The 21,686-nt window shown below is 37.6% G+C and overlaps 1 protein-coding gene across 4 annotated transcripts in view; it reads right to left on the minus strand.

The window, feature by feature from the left end:
* The window catches only part of DMD (dystrophin), a 2,430,848-nt gene that overhangs the window by 1,731,900 nt on the left and 677,262 nt on the right, over positions 1-21,686 (minus strand). For all 4 annotated transcript variants that reach the window (XM_045298663.1, XM_045298661.1, XM_045298660.1 and 1 more), the window contains one exon: positions 827-946. In XM_045298663.1, coding sequence (XP_045154598.1) covers positions 827-946 — 120 coding nt within the window. The remainder of the gene's footprint in view (positions 1-826; positions 947-21,686) is intronic.

Below are 21,686 nucleotides of genomic sequence, written 5' to 3' on the forward strand. Positions count from 1 at the left end.
AAAGCCCATCTGTAGACAAGGGGACACAGGGAAGAGATGAGCCAGTCAGGGTGCAGTAGAGCATCCATGAAACACGCAACTTTTCCCTAGCTCTTTGGTGCTTCCTTCACTCTGCTATCATGACTTCAATTCTACCTTAGAAATTGGATTAGACCAGAGCATGCATACTGCTACAGATAAGAGCCTGCAACACAGGGAATACAGGATAGATAAACCCCTCCTGGCCAACAATGTGAGTCAAGATTCCAGGAGGAATAGGGGAGGGTGGGGGGAGAAAGGGGGAATCAATCACAAGGATTAAACTAGAACCACCTCCCAGGGGGACGAATAATGGAAAAATGGGTGAGGGCTGACAGAGGACAATGTAAGATATAGAAAAAATAATCTATAACTTATCAAGGGTTTGTGAGGGAGGGCAGATGGGGGAGGGAGGGGGAAGAAATGGGGAGCTGATATCAGGGACTCAAGTGAGAAGGAATGCTTTTGAAATGATGATGATGGCATATGGGAAAATGTGCTTGATACACTGGAGGAATGTATGGATAGTGATAAGAGATATAAGAGCCCCCAATAAAAGTATTGGGAAAAACCCCTGTATTTTCACATGTTAATTTCTCTGACCTCTAGGAAGCTAGTGTTAAAAAAAAGAGTATCCAGTAGACTAATAAACATAAAAATCATTTCAAATGATATTAATAACTATATTGCATTCTAGAACCTTTTAATATATAAATCATAATAACAATTTTCTGATTATATTGTGAATTTTTCTTAAGTCCTTTGAATGGCCTGTTTCATTTTCTAAATAAACTAATTTGACAGTTACCTTAAGTTGTTCTTCCAAAGCAGCCGTTGCATGATCCCCACTTGTTTCATCGACCACCACCACCATGTGAGTGAGAGAATTGACCCTGACTTGTTCCTGTTCTAGGTCTTCTTGAAGCACCTGAAAGATAAAATTTGAAGTTTTAAATCTATGACCTTAAAGGAAGACTCTCTTTCCAAATGTGATTTATTTCTTTCATGTCTTGGGTATTATCATTGTTATTCAACTGGAACCATTACATGCATGAGTTTTTCTGCTATGGCCCTTAGCAATTATTTCTTGACAACTGAACTTAGAAATATATAAAGAGAGAATATGTTGGAAAACGTCCAGGGGAGTAGTTCTTTTCCTTGTTTATCATGCCCCCGCTTCTTTCTAAAGACTTTTCTACTGCTAACTGCTACAGCAGTTCTAAACTACCAGTCACTCCTTGGGAGAAAGAGGAGGCTTTCCACTCAGTAAAGAATTACAGTCTCAGGAACCATCAGGGACCATTCTACCCTGTCCTGTAGGGTCACTATGAGTGGGAATTGACTTGAGGTAAGTGAGTTTGGATTTTTGGTTTTACTCTACTGAAGCTCCCCATCACCATCTTTCTGGACCCAACAAATCCCTCCAGTTAATTCTTGATAATTACTTGCTCTTTTCCCTGAAAAATATTTTGTGTTTTTCTACAGTTCATGTTTCCCTTCTCTTGGCACTATCCCATGGAAACCTTTATTATAAATGTCAGCAACAACTCCAGGTTCCCATATCTAGTGTTTTTTTCTTTCTTCTTTTTCTTATCTTTCATGCACCACCCAACTTCAGCGGCTTACCTCCCTACCCCATCAACTGGTGATATTCAGCTGCTTAATCAGTTCCTTCTTGAGGTAGTTTATTGTGCCAGCCTGGCCGATAAACACGTGTGGGATTAATTGAAGGTCGGAGTGATAAATGGCTCGGCAAGCCTCGCCTTTCTTGTCTCTTGCTCTTTGATCAACGGACCAGTGTGCGGCTGTCTTGCTTGTTCTGTGCCTCAATTTTCAAGCTACACTACCTGTGGGACACCTAACCTGTGGGCTGTGTTGCTGTAATTTGAGGTTCCTTCAAGACCTGCTTCACCACACAATTGGACTTTACATCTCTTGAGCTAGTGACTGACAGTTGGTGACCTGGCTGACTGTTGGTGACCTGCCTTGCTGTTTGCTGCCTGTGGGGGAATAGCCTGAATCTCTCTACAGAGGAGTACTTGGCAGCCTTCAAGATCTGAAGGACTGCCAGTGTCTCACAACTCTCTAACACATTTGAATTGTACTGAGCCATTTGTACTGTTTTATAATTTAACTATATTTCTTGTTATCTATCTATCTGTCTATCTATCTATCTATCTATAAAATTATTAGCAATCTGGTTTTGTCTCTCTAGAGAACCCTGTCTAACACACTTCTCTTTTGCTCAAATGAAATTCGATGACATCCTTCTTTGCGACAACCAATGGTTTCTCATCATGCTAAGATCTGTCACCCTTCCTTTCCTGAAATTCTTAGACAGTACAACTTACATCAAGCAGAACCTGTTGAAGAAGGAAAACTCTAGCCTTCTTCACAAACAAGAGTGATAGATGAGTGGTAAGGCTGTACCAGGTCAAAGGCAGATAACTGGCCAGCCCTAGAAAAAAGAAGGCAGAGCCATCAGGTTCTGATTTTCACAGGTTTCACTGTCTGATCTAGCACCAGGCTCCCTCTCTTACCTAGTTGCATATCATCACTGTCCTCTTAGAGTTTCAGCTACAGCTGCCTTCTCTCTCTGCCATAATTTTCTCAAGCTGTTCTCTCTGCTGGAAGCACTCACACTCCAGAACCTTAAGTAATCTCTCCATGTAGGTCAGGACACAAGTTCAATGAGAGTTTTCTTAAGCAGGTATCTAAATTTGTTCCCTTGTTACTTTCTAGTTCAACAACCACAGTTTTTTCTTTTATCATCATCAGTAATGTTTTTTTTATAACATGCCATTATCCCACTCAATAGTTCCTCTTTATTAATTTGTCTCTAGTTACTGAAATGATAAAAAATCCACTAGAGCAGAGACATGGCTTCTCTTGCGCACTACATCCTAAAGATCAGTAGCTATTATGTGAATACATGATGCCATATAAAGACTTGCTTTGCCTTTCAAGCAAGCAAGCAAACAAACCAACCTTATATACAAGTGAAAGTTAGATATTGACTAAGGAAGTGAGAAGGAGAATGTATATTTTTGAATTATGGTGAAGTATATTGAAAGAACAACAAATCTGTCTTTGAGGAAATACAACCGGAATATTCCTTACATAAAAGGATGGTGATATTTTGCCTCACGTGCTTTGTATACGCTATCAGGAGAGACCAGTCCTTGGAGGATGGAGCAGGACTTGGCAGAGTTATGAGTCAGAACCAACGCAAAGGCACCTAACAACAACGATGGTAGGTAGGGGTATTTATTAGGGTAGCTGAAACACAATCTCAAATGCATTGAGCACTTTTTCCTCTAAGATTTTGACTTTCTCATATCAACGTTTTAGAGAAGAATAAAAGGTCTTCATTTCACTGCTTGGTAGATTTTCTTGCTGCATTTTCAAGTGAAGCAATTTAGAATGAAATGACTATGCATCTATTTTCTGAGTGGAGTCTCTACTGCCTATCACGGCTTTGATGTTCTGGAGCTTACACTGTCTTATAAAACTGTTTCTGCTACGAAGCCCACAATGGAAACATTATCATTCAGAACTGTCCTTGACAGTTATGTTGAGTATCTGCCTTCTGAGTTAGAACAGCCAGCAGTGAGAGCATTTTAAAATGTGTCGGCCAGGAATTTTTAAAATAATAATCAAGTTATAAAGTTGATGGACAATATATCTTAACTTGGTTTCTTGAATTTAGTCAATTTTTGGTTTCTACCACACAAATATGATCATTATAGCATTAAACTCACTACTACTTAGAGCCAGCAGACAGGACAGAGCAGAACGGCCCCCTGGGGGTGTCAAAGCATTAATCTTTACTGAAAGAGACTGCTATACCTTTCTTCTGTGGAGTGACTGGTGGGTTTGAACCAATGCACCTTTTGGTTAAGAGCTAAATGCTTTCATCACTCAGGTGCCATGACTTAACATTTTAAACACTATAGACTAACCCCACGATAGTCACAGTTTTAAAATGAAAATTGTTATTTTTACTGTTATTTTACCACTATTTTCTTAGAGGACCTTGGGAAAATAATTGTGTGAGCCATAAAATGCTTCTCTCAAAGCAAGAATTGTGCTACACCGTGTGTAATCAAATGTGCTCTTTATTTTCTCCAACACTTACATTGTTGATTTTGCTTTGCTTATGAACTTGATCTATAATTAGAAATGGCATTCTTGCCTTATGCATCAAGCGTTGACATTGTATGCTTTCAAAGAAGTGCTGAGGCAAAGTACCGCGAAAGCTCAGGGTGAGTTGAGAACTTTAAAATATAACATGAGACCTGTCAGGACTGATAAACAATAGAGAGAAATAAAGAAGAGGAGAAAATCCTCTCAAAAAAGTGACACCAGAGTGTCTAATATTGGAGTAATTTATAATACAGAGAATTTGTTGTTAATATTAGTTTCTCAGTATCTACTTTGGTCTTCTATGATGCTTATTAAGGCTACATCTTTTTGCATGCCTCAGCAATGATAACAAGGTCAAATTGATCTCTCCTCAGCATATGCAACAACTAGAAGACAGGCATAATTTCAAAATCGTAGCCCAATTTTCAATTTACTCATACCTCAACTCTGAAAATAAAAGCTAATGAACTTTACAGACAGTCTGAGTTAAACCATGTCCCCAATATCAGCCACACACACACAAAAGATGTAAAATACCTCAATGTCTAGAGCATAGTGGTTACTCGTTGGGCCGAGATACACACCGTTCAAAACAATGAGCAGCTCCACGTGAGGAAGACTGGGCTTTCCACATTCATAAAGCATTGCAATCTTAGAAATCCACAAGGGGTCACTATGTGTCAGTACTGACTCAATGACAGTGAGTTTTGAGGTTTATATATGATCTCATATATTAGGAGATGAAGCAATAATCATGGAAGGAATTTCCAATTCTTTTGCATTTTGTTTTGCATATATATCTATATATTCCTTTTGGTTTGTAAACTAGAATGCCCACAAAACATTCTATGTAGTTGTATAGCCCACCTCATCAAGTCAAATCGGTACCAGTATCCCATTAAACCCCCAGTATATGTGTTTCTTTCTGTTCTTGTCTTTCCTTTACCCACACTCCATCCCTCCAGTTTCATTTCTTGTTTATCTTGCTCACCATCTAATCTTTGGTGAGAAAACATCTTTATTTTCCTTTATAAAATTGTGTCATCAAATATTTATCTTAACGTGATTCACTATCCTTTGGTAAGCATAATGTTCTCCAATTTTATCTCGGTCTTAAGGTGTTTGACAGCCTTGTCATTGTATTTAAGGATGCTTAATATTCCATTGTATGACTGTACCACATTCTGTTTATAGAACCCTCTCTAGTTGGAGTTTTTTATTGTTTCACTATTTTTGCTATTATAGAAACTGCTGTAATAAACAAAGCTGTGCATATGTCTGCTCATGTTCTGTTCTTTATTTCTTTAGAGCATATATCAAATAGAGAGATTACAGGACCATAAAGTATTTAGGACCATAATGTATCACAGGACCATATTTGCATCTGTTTAAGGAAATGCCATAGTGATTTTCATAGTGGTTGTACAATTCTGTAGTCCCACCAGCAATGTATGAACATTCCAATCTCTCTAAATCCTCTTCAGCATTTATCTTCTGTTTTCTTTCTTTTTTTTTTTTTAAAGAATGTCAGGTATCTTACTGTAAGGTGGTATCTTTTTGGGGTGGGGGAGGTGGTATCTAATTGTCTTAATTTGTATTTCTCTTATTGCTAATGACTGTTAATATTTCTTCATATGATGGTTGATGCTTACATGTCATTTTTAGTAAATTGTCTATTGATATCCTGTGCCCATTTTAAAAATTAGGTTATTTTTTTTATTACTGTGTTGTAGTTTGCTTTAGATTTTTAAAATGAGCCCATTATCTGTGATACCATTGCTACATAATTTTCCCAGTCTGTTGTTACTCTTAATTATTTTGAAATTATCTTTAGATGAGTATAAATATATTTTTAGAAAGTCCTGGGCCTTGATGTTGTCTTCAAGAGTGTGGGAGTTTTTAAAATTATATTGTTCTGTATCAATGTGGATGTCTTTAATTCAATTTTTCAACACCATTTATTGAAAAGGCATTTTCTCCACTTAACGTGTTTAATGCTAAATTAAGGATCAGGTGTATCTTAAGAGTAAAAGGCCTCCTACATTATTTTTATTTTTAATAGTGTTTCATTTATCTTGAGCTTATTTACTTTCCAAATAAGTTGGTAATCGTTTTTCCATTTCTTTCAAAAAAATTTCTGGGATTTGAATTGGTATTGCTTTGAATTTATAAAGTTTTGGGGGTAATATGGTTATTTTCACTATATTTAGTCATCGTATCTAAATGCTTGGGTGATGTTTCCATTTGTAAGTCTCCTTTAGTTCATTTTAGAAGTGTTTTATAGTTTTCTTGTATAAGTCTTTGATTTCTCTGATGGGATTTATTCCTAAGCATTTTATCTTTTAGGGAGTTATTGTAAATTGTATTGTTTTTTTCATTTATTTTTCAGTACAATATTTGTTAATATTCAAGAATCCAACTGATCTCTGGATGTTGATCTCATAGTCTGTTGGGTTGCCAATTTTTTTCAATTAATTCCAGCAAATGTTAATTGATTCTTTAGAGTTTCATATATGTAGGATTATATCATCTGCAAAGAAGACCCAGAATAAAACCATACCCAATGTGAATGATGGGGGGGCACAGGTTGGAGACCAATGCCCATCTGTAGACAATTGGACATCCCCTCACAGAGGGGACACCGGGAAGATATGAGCCAGTCAGGGTGCTGTATAGCACCAATGGAACACACAACTTTGCTCTATCTCTTTGGTGTTTCCTTCACCCCCCTATTATGACCTCAATTGTACCTTACAAAACGGATTAGACCAGAACATGCACACTGCTGCAGACAAGAGCCCACAACACAGGGAATCCAGGATAGATGAACTCCTCAGGGCCAACAATGAGAGTAGAGATATCAGAAGAATTAGGGGAGGGTGGGGGGAGAAAGGGAGAATCAATCACAAGGATGAATCTAGAACTCCCTCTCAGGGAGACGAATAACAGAAAAGTGGGTGAGGTGCAACAGAGGATGATGTAAGATATGGAAAAATTAATCTATAACTTATCAAGGGTTTGTGAAAGAGGGTGGGTGGGGGAGGGAGGGGGAAGTAATGGGGAGCTGGTATCAGGGGCTCAAGTGGGAAGAGAATGCTTTGAAAATGATGATGGCAGCATATGTGTAAATATGCTTGACATATTGGAGGAATGTATGGATTGTGACAAGAGATGTAAGAGCCCTCAATAAAAGTATATTATTAAAAATATATATATTAATTCTTCATAAATAAAAAGAGAGCCTGTGTGTCTCCTGTGCTGATGTGGATACTTTTAATAAATAGGGTTCACATATTAAGCATGTGTCTTAGAAATAGCAGGAATGTCACATAAAAATGTGAAATTAAAAATTTTCATTTTTTCCCCAATGGAAATCTCCATGAATTATGACCTTGATCATCATAGTTTGGGTCAATTATGCCTGCTGCTTTCCCTATTTGATAAAGTAGGAATTTTCATGACTACCATTCTTTGAAAGATACACAAAACTTTTCTTTGGTTGCCTTTTGTATTAAATTTTTATTTAAATATTGACTTTTTATAGAATGGGCTTTCTTAAATCTCTATTAATACAATGGAGACTTATAGTTGATTTTCTAATTAATCCTGAAATATGAGGCAATTTATATCCCATAATAAATGAATCCCTGAAGTATACTAGGACATTTGCCTAACAGGAAGTAATGTCTTCAGGTTAAAAAGTTATAATAAGATTGTTAAAATATATTCTACTTATTAGTCATTCATAAGTCAATTTTTCTATACCTGTATATGTATATGTGCATGTATTTTAGGCATACATACTTTGTTGTTATTTTCATTAAGTTGACCCATTTTTAACATGAGATATTTTTAAAAATCTGCCATGTGACTAATTAATTTTCCTTACTGTCATTAGGTAGATACAAATGTCAGTGATATTTGTTCTCTGATGTCAAATAACAATTGTATTTTCCCATGACAAGAGAAAAGGTCAGAAATTATATTTAACACTAAGAATACTTAGATTTGACAGAGGATGTTGTTACACTTCTATGAAAAATTGTATTTCTTCTAAATCATTCTCTAGATAAAAAAGCCAGCCAAAAATGTATCCCTTTAGTACAACTCACAATATGACTTTTCTTCTATGGGTACTTCCTTCAAATGTCATCAGTGAGGTTCTTCTTGCTCTGACCCATGTCAATAATTTTTCAAAAATTGGCTTTGGAAGACCACAAGAGAAAGAATCACTTCAGTACTGACTCCAGAACTTGGCTACTTCAGTATAATTCAACACAGAAGAGAAAAAATGCTGGGAAAATGAAAATGTGCAATTGTGTAAGGCTAGAAAACTGTTGTATGAGATGTCTTGAAATAAAGCCTAATAAGTAGTATAAGGGTAGCATAATTGAATCAAACACAGACTTCGGTCCCTTGTAAATTGTATAGCAAAACAAATTAGGATATGTCAAAAGTATTGCTACTAGAGTTCCAGTTGAATACATGCACGGATTTATTCCAGGACAAAAAAAAACAAAACATGTTTAAACATATCTCCTTGATCCGTGTAAAGTTCTCCCAATACTACATTTATCTTTGTCTCATTAGGTTTCCTTCAAAAAGTAGGTCCAAACAAAATAATGCCTTCCCTGAGCAACTTCTGGGCCAGTTCAATTTAAGTTAGAGATGTCAGTTGGGGAACCGATCACAGTGATCGACATATAACCCCCACCCCCACCAGGTATCAGACAGTGGAAAAGTGTGTGAAGGGAGACAGTGGTCGGTGTAAGATATGAAAAAAGTATTAATTTATGGATTATCAAGGGTTCATGAGGGAGGGAGGGTGGGAGAGGGAGGGAAATGAGCTGATACCAAGAGCTCGAGCAGAATGAAAATATTTTGAGAATGATGATGGCAACATATATACAAATGTGCTTGACACGTGATGTATGTATGGATTGGGATAAGAGCTGTAAGAGCCCCTGATAAAATGATTTTTTTTAAGTAGAAGGCCATGGCAAGTGTTTCATGAGATGTCAAAAAGATTTTTTTAAAGGACACAGGACATTTGCAGAGATGTATCAGGAGGAAGTTTTGATAAAATTGAAAACTGAATTGATGAAACAGTATCCGTCAATGTTTCTAAGGAATTTCTCATTTTCTACCTGACAATGCACCTACTCATTTTAACAGTAGCAAGGACTGTCCTAGAAGGGTTCCCTTAGGGAATGTTATGCCATCCTATCTTCAGCCCCGATCTTGCCCCTTCAGATTTCTTTTTATTCCCCAAACTCAAGAACATCGAACAATCACACGAGTTGAGTCACTCCAGGATGTCAAAACTGCCATTTTGATGTGGAGTAAATCAAAGAGCTCTGAATTCTTTGGAGATGAGAGAGAGATGGAAACACCACCTTCAGAAGGGCATAACCCTTGAAGGAGGGCACACGGAAAAACAACACCTTCATAGGGGGATCTTTTTCTTTAATAAAGGTCTCTATGGGTTTTAGTAATACATCTTGGTTTGCCCTCATTTCCTGATACTTTTTAACAGATTAGGTATCTGATTTAAGTGTGAATAAAAATTTGACTAGGGTAGAACCAAGGTTGAAACCCAGGTAGATGGACTTTAGAACTCAGGTTCTATGTTGATTCAAGGTTAACCTGTGTGCCTGTGCATGTGTGTGTGTGTGTGTGTGTGTGTGTAAGAACCATATGTTTTGGCAATGTTGGATAATCATTGAAGTAGAAAGAATAATCAGATAAAATGCATGTGAGTAATTACTCACTGTCTTGTATGCATCATAGCCCAGGATCATGTTAGCTTTATATGTTGATTATAAAAATTAAAGATTGAATTCTGCCTTACAATGGCAGGTTCAAGGGAAAGATACCAGTGAGATTAAACCAATAGTGCCCGAGCTTCCTTTTACAACTCAATGCTTACCTCATTGGAACACCAAGGATCCTTGAGTAATACTAAATGCTGGACTACAGTCAAAACTCTCTAGCGATTCCTCTGGAGAAAGAAAAGGCTGCCTGTTTCTATAAAGATTTTCAACTTTGAAAATCCGACATTCGGTCTAAGTGAGTCCTAATTGACTCACTGTGGGAACTGTAATATAGTAAGATATTTCTGTTTAATCAAGCCTTTTTAAGTAAAGAGAGCCCTGGTGGGTTAAACTAGTTAGGCTGCTAACTGCAAGGTCAGCATTTCACATTTGACTTTCTATTCCATAAAGATTTACAGTCTCCGAAACCCACAGGATCAGTTCTACTCTCTCCTAAAGGAACCCTATGAGTTGGAATTTACCTCGTGGCAGTGAGTTTTGACTTTATTTTTTTCTCAAGACAACCCAGCCTAACATAGATTCTCCTGTGGGTCTGGAGGAATAGTGGTATGCATAGTATTTTGATATCAGTCAGGATGAGTCCCAAAAAAGATGATCATCAAAGAGAATGATGATTGGGGCAGAGATCATAGAAGCCAATGCATTTGAGTTATGGTACTGGAAAAGAATATTGAAATTACCATGGGCTGCCAATGAAGCAGTCAAATTAGCTTTGGTAGAAGTACAGCCAGGCGTTTCCTTAAAGCAAGGATAGAAACATTTAAACTGAGATACTTCGGATATGTTATGACGAGACATCAGTCCCGAAAATGGGCACTGTGCTTGGTATAGTATAGGGGCAGCTAAAAATAGCAAGGCCTTCGAGAAAATGGATTGATCCAGGGGCTGCAACGAGATCAAACATAATGACAATTGTCAGGATGGAGCAGGATGAAGCAGTGTTTCCTTCACTTATACATAACATTTGCTCTGAATCGGAACCAACTCAGCAGCACCTAACTACCACCACCACCACCAGCAACAGGAGCAATCGCAAGGGATGCAAAAGAGTAAGAAACTTTTCCAGAACTCAGGACAGTTTGACAGGAATTGTATATTTTGGTATTCGACAGAAAACTTTGAAGACCGTGAAAGGGCAAAGTCAGGGAAATGAATGTCCTAATTTTTTAGTTTTGCGATGAGTCAGAATCAACTCAATGGCAGTAAGATCAGCTTCTAGCAGGTGCCTTTCCCTGGCCATATCCAAGCAAAGCTCCCTCGGGTCCATCCCCAAATCTCTTTCCTTGAATTGAAGTGCAGTAAAAAATGGACCTGGAGGGGCAGGTGAATGGTCCTCAGTATGTCCTCCCTAAATTATTAATTAAAGATAAGGATGTCAAAGAGCGGTTCTCAACCTGTGGATCACGACACCTTTGTGGGTTGAATGACCCTTTCACAGGGGTTGCCCAATTCATAACAGTAGCAAAATGACAATTATGAAGTAGCAATGAAAATAATGTTATGGTTGGGGGTCACCACAACATGAGGAACTGTATTAAAGGGTCTTGGCATTAGGAAGGTTGAGAACCACTGATTCAGAAGATGGAGTGAACTAGGATGAATATTGATTTTGCAAATTCTTTCTGATTTTGCAAATTCTGTCAACAACTTTGCAAAATGAAGGGGCAGCTTAATTTGTATTCTAGAAACAGATAATTTATTATCTATATTTCACCAGTTCAAAATGGAAAGGAATTTTGCCCCAGAATGAGATACACTGGACATTTCACTCATTCAGATGCTTCCAAAGATAATTTTAACTTGAGTTGATTCAAGACTTTTGAGAGGGATGTGTGGGAAGGATGATTTGGGGGGTGGCAAGGATATGACTTTGCGGGTGGCAGTCAGACACTGCTATGGGTGAAATCCCCCCCATTTGTGTTTAAATCCTAACTTCCATGCATATGGTTATACAGTGAACCCTCGCCACTTCTTTCGACTTCTACGGCTTCACTCTATCGCGGTTTTTGCATAACAGCACCCACTGCCTACACCCGCTCCTTCAGAGGAAAAAGACGGCGACCCACCTGTAGAGTACATCCCTTAAGTCATTTCATAGGCCATTGATTACAGTATTTGTAAGAACTATGTATAATAATACTGTATGTGAAATATGTAATACTGTAAACTAGATGCCATAAATAATATAATAAATAATAAATGATAATTGTAACGTCCAAAATGTTTTACTGTATTTTCCCTTTTTCATTTAATAAATTGGGTAATACGAGTGTAATGGTGACTAAAGGGTGTTTTTTCATGTCCTCTATGCTCTAACTACGAAAATATTTGATCTACAAATAAGGAATCCTACTTTGCGGAATTTCATTTATCACAGTAGGGTCTAGAACCGATTAACCACGATAAACGAGGGTTCACTGTAGTCTCATTTGGTGATGTTTTTTGTGATGTTAATGTGGCAGAATTAGGATACAGTATGATTTGAATCCACCTCATTTTGTTATTTGTGAATTGGATGAAAGGTTACAGAGCAGATATGATCAGTTTTACACTAAACAACCCATACACATTTTGCTTCATCTCATCCATTGCAATCCCCTCGAGGCAGAGTCATTCAGGTCACCTCCTCCCTGTTTCCTGCCTCCACTCCACCTTCCCTCCTAACCATTCTGAACGTTGTCCTTGCACAAATGCTGCCAACTTGATCTCAAAGAGAGGTTTGGTCTAAGGCGTACATACCCTATTCGTGTTATAATTTCCCTAATAGGCCTGCCTGCTATTTGAATGAACATGGAGCCAAGTTCCTTCCCAGACTTGAAGGGTCAAAGTATCAGGTGTTTCGCCAGTGTCTTTTATGATTCTGAGTTTTGCTCCATGTTTTTCTCCAAGTCTACAATGAGATCCCTTTCATAATAGTTGGGATTTTGATCACCATTGATTTATTCTGGTCTTAGGGTCATCAAAACAGATGTGCAAATCATTGGACTAATTGTTATCATATGTCTTCAATTTATATCATCTTCCTTCCCAGTACACAGGGAGACAAAATAGTTGCACTTTAAATGGCAATTCATGAACATTCAAATCCCCAACCAATGTAGAGCATTGTATTTGTGGTCTATGCCATGTCAATTGGCCTTGGGGTACTCTGAAGTAGTGGGCATTATCCCACAGGTCCACTGTTAAGTCAAATCTCTTCAGAGATATAAAAATAGATTAAATGTATACTATCAAGCAGTGGCAGTGTTGGTGAGGTATTTGATGGTGAACCTCAGGGAGGGTAGTTCAAACCCACTAGCCTTTCTTGGACAGAAAAAAAATTATCTTGTGAAGATTTACAGCCTCAGAAACCCTATAAATGGTTGCTGAGTTGGAATGGTCTCAATGGCAGTAAGTAAGGAAAGATAGGATAAGATGTGTAGGTAGCAAGACCCAGGGACATTTCTAAGACCTTATTGACAGCCAGAGAAAGCCTTCACTTGGGGCCAGTGCTCTGAATGTAGACTTCTAACCTCCTACGCAGGATGAGGAACCTTTTTTCCTACCAAGGATCATTTGGATATTTATAACATTAATCAAGGGCCACGTTGGCCAAACATTTAAGTGACACTCTCCTAATGTGATGGCTGGGATTGTTTCTCTTTGGTGAGGCATGTAATGTTAGCTGGTATGATTTTGCAGACCCTATTCAGCCTGCAGGCTGGACATTACCCATCCCTCTCCTAAATTTTGTGAAGATTATTTCTGGTTTGTTTAAAGCCATCTACTTGTGATAATTCTGTTATAGCAGTACTAGATAACTAATGCAATAAAACTTTCTATTGGTGCATAATTAAATTCTATTGCAATTTACTGCCCTTCCACTTTTAAATCAGTGCAAATAGAAAGATGCTTAACCAAAATATCAACTTTCCAGTAAGTTGTTGTGTTTTAGCTTAGCTGACCTGAATAAAGACACAAATGGGAAAAATGGTGAGAATAAAGCTTGTATCAAGTATACAATTTGCAAAAACATATGGTAAGAAACCAGAAGAGCTCTAAAGAATCATGGAACAATGCAACATCTAGGAAAGTCTTACCTTAGAAAAACTGTTGTAGTGGAAGGTTGTCTACATAGTATGATCAATTGGTTAATGCATTGCATGTGGACTTAAATTTTTAACTTTCAAATAAAACCTTCAAACACCAAATCAGAATGCTTTAGGAATTGATGAGGAGATAAGAAGTTGTCTTATCCTTTTTTTTTTCTATGGCTCACCCTTACTTCTTTTTTTTACCACTGCTCTGAGCTAGGCTCTAGGTCTCTCATGACTCTGCATGAAATAATCTGTAAATGACTTCTAAATTTCTTTTCAGTGCAATATCCACTTTGCTAAGCCTGGCTGGTCACAATATTGTCTCAATCCCCACAAGGATCGGTTTATGGTATGTAACTGTGTTACAAATGTACTGAATGTTTTAAATAAGCTTCCCCAATAGACCCTACTAAGAGTTTTATTTTGATATCCACTTAAATTTTATTTCATCACACTCTTAGTCTTCAACTATATCATAATCCATTGCTTTGACCTTTTTGTTAGAAATGAATGTTACTGGGTCTGCTAAGTCCTAGGCTACCAGATAGGTGACTTCAGAGACCATTTTGTTAGAGGGATTTGAAAGATCTAGAAGCACTGAATGCCTCCCAAGTACACGAAGGATGATCAATAGACAGAATTTGTTTCAAAAGAGTGTCCTTGTGGCCTAACTCTAATACACTCTACTTCTATCTGAAAAGCCATGTAGTGAGTGGTTCTGCAGGAGAAAGATCTAGAAATTTGCTCCTGTATAGCCTACAGCAAACCCTATGAAGAGGATCTACTCTGTAATGTGGGTTCACCCTGAGTCAGAATCTACTGACTCCACAGCACAGATTGGCAAGAGCAACTTATTTCAGCACCACCAGAATGCTCCTTAAAAACCTGGTTCAGGAGACATTTGAATAGCATACTATGTAAGGATAGGTTATTAGGAAAGAATACTTGTTGGAAAAGGATGACAGATTTGGTAAAGTAGAAGGTCATCACATGTAAGGGGAACTCAATGAAATGGACTCACACAATAGGTCCAAGAAAGGACCCAAACATGCCATCCATCATGAAGACAGCACAGGGCCAAGCAGTTTCATCTGTTATACATAAGGTCCCCACGACTCAAAGTCAACTTGATGTTAACCAATAGCAACATAATTCAGAGGAGAACTGAAAAAGGGCACAGATTGATTTATATTTTGACCAACTATTCTTGCATACTTAAGAGGAAACTATAATGGTGGTCAAAATTTGGAATCTGAATTCATATTTTTCTAGATTTAATTCCTGGACAAAGGGAACCCTGGGGGCTACACATTTTGGAGAATATAATGTATTCATACCTATTGCTATGGGTTGTGTAGTGGGTTATGGGTTGGGCTCCTAACTTTAAGGTCAGCAGTTTGAAACCACCAGCCATACCATGGGAGAACAATAAAACCTTCCACTCCCACAACGAGTTACAGTCTCAAAAACTCAGAGGGGCAGTTTTGTTCTGTCCTGTAAGGTCACTATGAGTTGTCATTGACTTGATGGCAATGAGGTTTTGTTTGTTTGTTTGTTTATTCCTGGATATACCACTATCCAAGGAGTCCTATTGGCACTGTGGATTGCTAACCACAATGATTGAAACCAAACAGTTGTTTGTTTGTTTTTTAAGAGAAAAAGGAGGCTTTCTTCTCCCATAAAGATTTACCGTCTTGAACACCCTAAATATAGTCATCATCTCTGGAATAGACAATAGCAGTAGGTCACATCACTAATCAGCTATGTGAATTTTCGAAAAACTTATTAAACCGCATCGAATTCCAGCTTCCTAAGTTGAAAAAAATTGGATAATAATAATATCACTTTAGATCTCATAATGATATGACTAATCATTTAATAACATCTTGTCTGGTTTACAGTATAAGCAAAATAAATACTAACAGCCTGGAGGACTACCAGTAATTGTTTCCAGGAACAACTGTCACTTTTGCTATGAGACTAGAATTGAATGGTGCATGGCTATTATTGAACAATTTGATCAGAGAACAAAATAAGGGTTCAGACTTAAAAGATGGAATTCCAGGAAAGAATATCAAATTGTCACAGAATCTAGATTTTCTGGAGCTATGGAGGTTGGATGAACTACTGAAACTATTGTCCTGAGATGATCTTGAAACCTTAAACCAAGAGTACCCCGCGTCTTCTTAAATCCAAACAATACTTTAACTATACTAGTAATGGCTGTCTGCCTTGTGTATTATGTGTGAATATCTATCTATAAGGTATCAAATTGGACAGTAACACAAAAGATTAGTTAAGAAACTTAGAGGGCAATGAATTGATGATAACTGCAGGGGAACAACACAGGAACAGCAAGTAAGACTGATTTTAAAACTCAAAGAATGAAATTAATGTCACTGAATTGTCCATGTAAAAACTGTTGAATTGGGGTACCTTCTGCCGCATATATTCACAACATCAATAACAAGTAACACATATGAACAGATAGCTTTAATAAAGTTATATTTAAACACATTCCAAAAAATAGACTTTAAAGCAAACCAAAAAAAATCCTCTGATATTCCACTAATTCACCCTAATCTAATCCGTTTGGCACACACAGTGTTCTAATAACCTCATATGAACAATAAAAAATATGGTTATAGGAATAATGGGTGTGAAAAGGACTGAAGTTAAAAGTAAGTGTTGTTGTTAGGTGCCATCAAATCAGTTCCAATCCATAGTGATCTTATGAACAGCAGAAACATTGCTCAGTCCTGAGCAATCCTCACAATTGTTCTTAAGCTTATTGTTGTAACCACTGTGTCAATCCATCTCTTGAGGGTCTTCCTCTTTTTTTCTGCCCTTCTAATTCACCAAGCATGATGTCCTGCTCCAGGTACTGGTCTTTCCTGAAAACGTGTCCAAAGTATGTAAGACAAAGTCATCCTTGCATCTAAGGAACACTCTGGTCGTACTTCCTCTAAGACTGACTTGTTTATCATTCTGGCACACCAAGGTACATTCAATATTCTTTGTCAGCATCACAATTCAAATGCATTGATTCTTCGTAGGTCTTTCTTAATCAATGTTGAACTTTCACGTGCATATGATCTGATTGAAAATACGATGGCTTGGGTCAGGCACATTTTATTCCTCAAGTAATATCGTTGCTTTTCAACACTTTGGTTGACCTCTTGAGAGAGGCCTTGTGCATCAGATTTAACCAGTGCAATTTATCTTTTGAGATCCTCACTGCTGCTTCCAGGAGCATTAATTGTGAATCCAAGTGAGACAAAAACCCTTGACAACTTCAATCTTTTCTTCATTTATCATGATATTACCTATTGATCCAGTGGTGAGGGTCTTGGTCTTCTTTCCATTGAGTTGTAATCCATAGCGAGGGTTGCAATCTTTGATAATCATCATCAAATGCTCCTCATCTTCAGCAGGCAAGGTTGTGTCATCTGCATATCTCAAGTTATTAATAGGCCTTCTTCATATTATCCAGCTTCTCTGATTATTTTCTCAGCATATAGGTTGAATAGGAACAGTGAGAAGACACACAACTTTTCTGATTTCAGACATGCAGAAATACTTTGTGCTGTTCACACAACTGCCTCTTGATCCATGTGCAAGTTCCACAGGAACTCAATTAAGAATTCTGGAATTCCCATTCTTTTCAAGACCATCCATAGTTGGTAATGATCTATAAGATTGAAGGCCTTGGCATAGTCAATACAACACAAGTAAACATGTTTCTGGTATTCTTCACTTTCTACAAAAATCCATCTGACATTAGCGATGATTGTTTCACATCTTATTAATTCCACCTGAAACTCTGGCAGCTCCCTGTTAATGTACTGCTAAAAATGTTGTTGGATTAAATGAATGTTGAGCATGATAGGACAAGAGGAAAGTAAAAGGACATAGAGGAAAGAACTAGGAGGCAAAGGGCATTTATAGAGATCTAAATAAAGGCACGTACATATGTAAATATATATGAGGATGGGGAAATAAATTTATGTGGTTTTTTTATAGGTTTAGTATTAAGGTTGCAGATAAACATTTGGCCTCCACTGAAGTACTCCCTCGATGAAAGAACACTTTGTTCTATTACACTGGCATTCCATGATGCTCAACTTCCCAACACTATCGCTGAAGATGAATGTGTACATAAGCAAATGTGGTGAAGAAAGCTGATGGTGCCAGACTATCAAAAGATATAGTGTCTGGAGTCTTAAAGACTTGAAGGTAAACAAGTGGCCATCTAGCTCAGAAGCATCAAAACCCACATGGAAGAAGAACACCGGCCTGTGTGATCACGAGGTGTCGAAGGGAAAAGGTATCAGGCATCAAAGAACAAAAAATCATATCATTGTGCATTCACCTTCCTGATATGATCCCTGAAGACAAATAGGTGCATAAACAAATGTTGTGAAGAAAGATGATGGTGTCCGGCTATCTTAAGGTATAGCATCTGGAGTCTTAAAGGCTTGAAGGTAAACAAGCAGCCATCCAGCTCAGAAGCAACAAAGCCCACATGGAAGAAACACACCAGCCTGTGTGATCAAGAGGTGTTGAAGGGATCAGGTATCAGGCATCAAAGAACAAATAATCAAATCTTTGTGAATGAGGGGGAGTGCAGATTGGGGACCCAAGGCCCATCTGTAGGCAACTGGACATTCCCTTACAGAAGATTCATGGGGAGGAGATGAGCTAGTCAGGGTGCATTGTAGCAATGATGAAACATACAACTTTCCTCTAGTTCATAAATGTCCCCTACCCCACTATCATGATCCAAATTCTAACTTACAAATCTGGCTAGACCAGAGGATGTACAATGGTACAGATAGGAACTGGAAACACAGGGAATCCAGGACAGATGATCCCTTCAGGACCAGTGGTGAGAGTGGCTATACCGGGAGGGAGGAGGGAAGGTGGGTGGGAGGGGGAACTGATTACAAGGATCTACATATAACCTCCTCTCTGCGGGACGGACACCAGAAAAGTTGGTGAAGGGAGACATCGGACAGTGTAAGATATGAGACAAAATAACAATTTATAAATTACCAAGGATTCATGAGGGAGGGGGAAGTGGGGAGGGACGGGAAAACTGAGGAGCTGATACCAAGGGCTCAGGTAGAAAGCAACTGTTTTGAGAATGTTGATGGCAACAGATGTACAAATGTGTCTGACACAATGGATGGATGTTTGGATTGTGATAAGAGTTATATGAGCCCCTAATAAAATGATAAAACAAACAATGTTGGATAATCTTCAGCAAAATTGTACTTTAATGTCATATCAATGATATTGTTCTGTAATTTGAGCATTCTTTTGGGTCACCTTTCTTTGAAATGGGTAAAATTATAGATCAGTTGGCTAAGTAGCTATTTTCCAAATTTCCTGGCATAAACCAGTAAGTGATTCATCATCTTGTTGAAACATTTCAATTGGTATCCATCAATTCCTGGAGCCTTGAATTTGGCTAATGCTTTCAGTGAAGCTTGGACTTCTTTGAGTACCATTGATTCTTGTTCATATGCTACCTCCTAAAATGTTGAAATGTTCACTAGTTATTTTTGGTACTGTGACCTTGTGTATTCCCTCTGCCTCTTTTGATTTTTTTCCTGTGTCATTCAACATTTTGCTTATAGAATCTTTCCATATTGTATCTCAATATTAATGTTTTTCTTGAATTCTTTCAGTTTAAGATAGGCTAAGTGTGTTCTTCCTTCTTGGTTCTTCTAACTCTTGGTGTATGAATATTTCATTATAATATTTTACTTTGTTTTCTGGAGCTGCTCTTTGAAATTTTTCTGTTCAGCTGTTTGATTTCATTCCTCCCATTTGCTTTAGCTACTCTATGATTAGCAACAAGTTTCAAAGTATCTTCTGACATTCACTTTGATCTTTACTTTCTGTCTTTTTAATAACTCTTTGCTTTCTTCATGAATGATGGTCTTAATGTCCTCACACAGTTCATCAGGTCTTCTGTCATTAGTGTTCAATGCATCAAATCTGTTCCTAAAATTCAGGTAGGATAAACCCAAGGTCATATTTTGGCTCTTGCGGATTTTTTAAAATTTTACTCACCTTCAATCTCAACTTACATATGAGCAATCAATGGTCTATTCCATAGTCAGCCCCTGATCTGGTTTCAGCTGCTAATATTGAACTTCTCCATGGTCTCTTCCAACATATATAGTCAATTTGATTTCTGTCTATTGAATCTGGAGAAATTCAAGTGTACAGTCATCATTTGTGTTGTTCATAAGAGGTATTTACTATGAACAAGTCATCGGTCTTGTTCACATGTGATCTCCAGCTTCTTGTCTATCACAAAAGTCATATTTTCCAACTAGTGTTCCTTCCACTTTGTTTCCAACTTTTGCATTCCAACTGTCAAGAAGTATCAATGCATCTTGATATGTTTGATTAATTTCAGACTTAAGACATTGGTAAAATTCTTCAATTTCTGAATCACTAGCTTTAGTGGTAGGTGCATAAAAGTATATAATAATTGTACTGATTGGACTTCCTTGAAATCTTGTGGTAGTATCACAGACAGCATGGTACTGATCTTGAAATGTCCTTTTTGACTATGAATGCAATGATATTTTCTTCACTGTAGATTCACAGCATAGTAAATCACATGATTTTCTGATTCAAATTGGCCAATTCCAGTTCATTTCAGCTCAGTAACACCTAGTATGTGGATCTTTATGGGTTCCATTTAATTTTTGACAACCTCCAATTTCCCCAGCTTCATATTTCTACATTCCAAGTTCTGATTATTAGATTTGTGCAGTTGTTTCTTTTAATCTTGAGTTGTGCACCGTGTTACTCCATACATGTCACCATAACTGACTGTACTTTGAGACAGCAGCTCTTCCTCAGTCACATTTCAAGTGCCTTCAGACCCAAGGGGGCCTTCCTCCAGCACTATCTCCAACAATGGTCTGCTTCCATTCATTAGGCCTTCACTATCTGACAATGTGTTTCATGCTGTGTATAAGGTTTTCAGCAGCTACTTCCTTCAAAGTGGGCAGCCAAGTCCTTTATAGTCAGTTCTTAGTCTGAAAGCTCTACTGAAATCTGTTCACTTTGGGTGACCTTGTTGGTATTTTAAATACTATTGACATAGCTTCCAGCATCACAGCAACACATAAGCCATTACAGTACAACAAACTGACAGATAAGCAATGGGACTAAGGGTTAGGATATGTAAAAATGATAATGTTTAAAATGTTAAATGATGCTTGAATTTCCAAATAAATTAAATTAACACAGCAGCTTATTTGAGAGTTCAGACTTACATCAATAAATGATCTCCCTCAAACTCATGTTTTCCTTACCCTCCTATAACCTGTATAGATGACATCAGACATCAGGATAGTATAAAATAATCATAAAACATCTTTAGTATGATAATAATTATTATAATAGCACCGAATATTTGGAAAATGAGCTTAGGCGATTTTCAAGAGGAGCACAGGGGATATTATATACGTCCATAAATCTTACAGCATTCAAGATCCTGGGGAAGAGAGGTTGTTCTCCTCTGTTTTATGAGGGTCACTATGAGGCCGAAATACCTCAAGGACAAAGGGTCTAACATAGATGT

The sequence above is a fragment of the Echinops telfairi genome, unplaced genomic scaffold, assembly GCF_000313985.2.
Source record: "Echinops telfairi isolate 266 unplaced genomic scaffold, ASM31398v2 ScPeMD7_7436;HRSCAF=8474, whole genome shotgun sequence".
Taxonomy (NCBI): domain Eukaryota; kingdom Metazoa; phylum Chordata; class Mammalia; order Afrosoricida; family Tenrecidae; genus Echinops; species Echinops telfairi.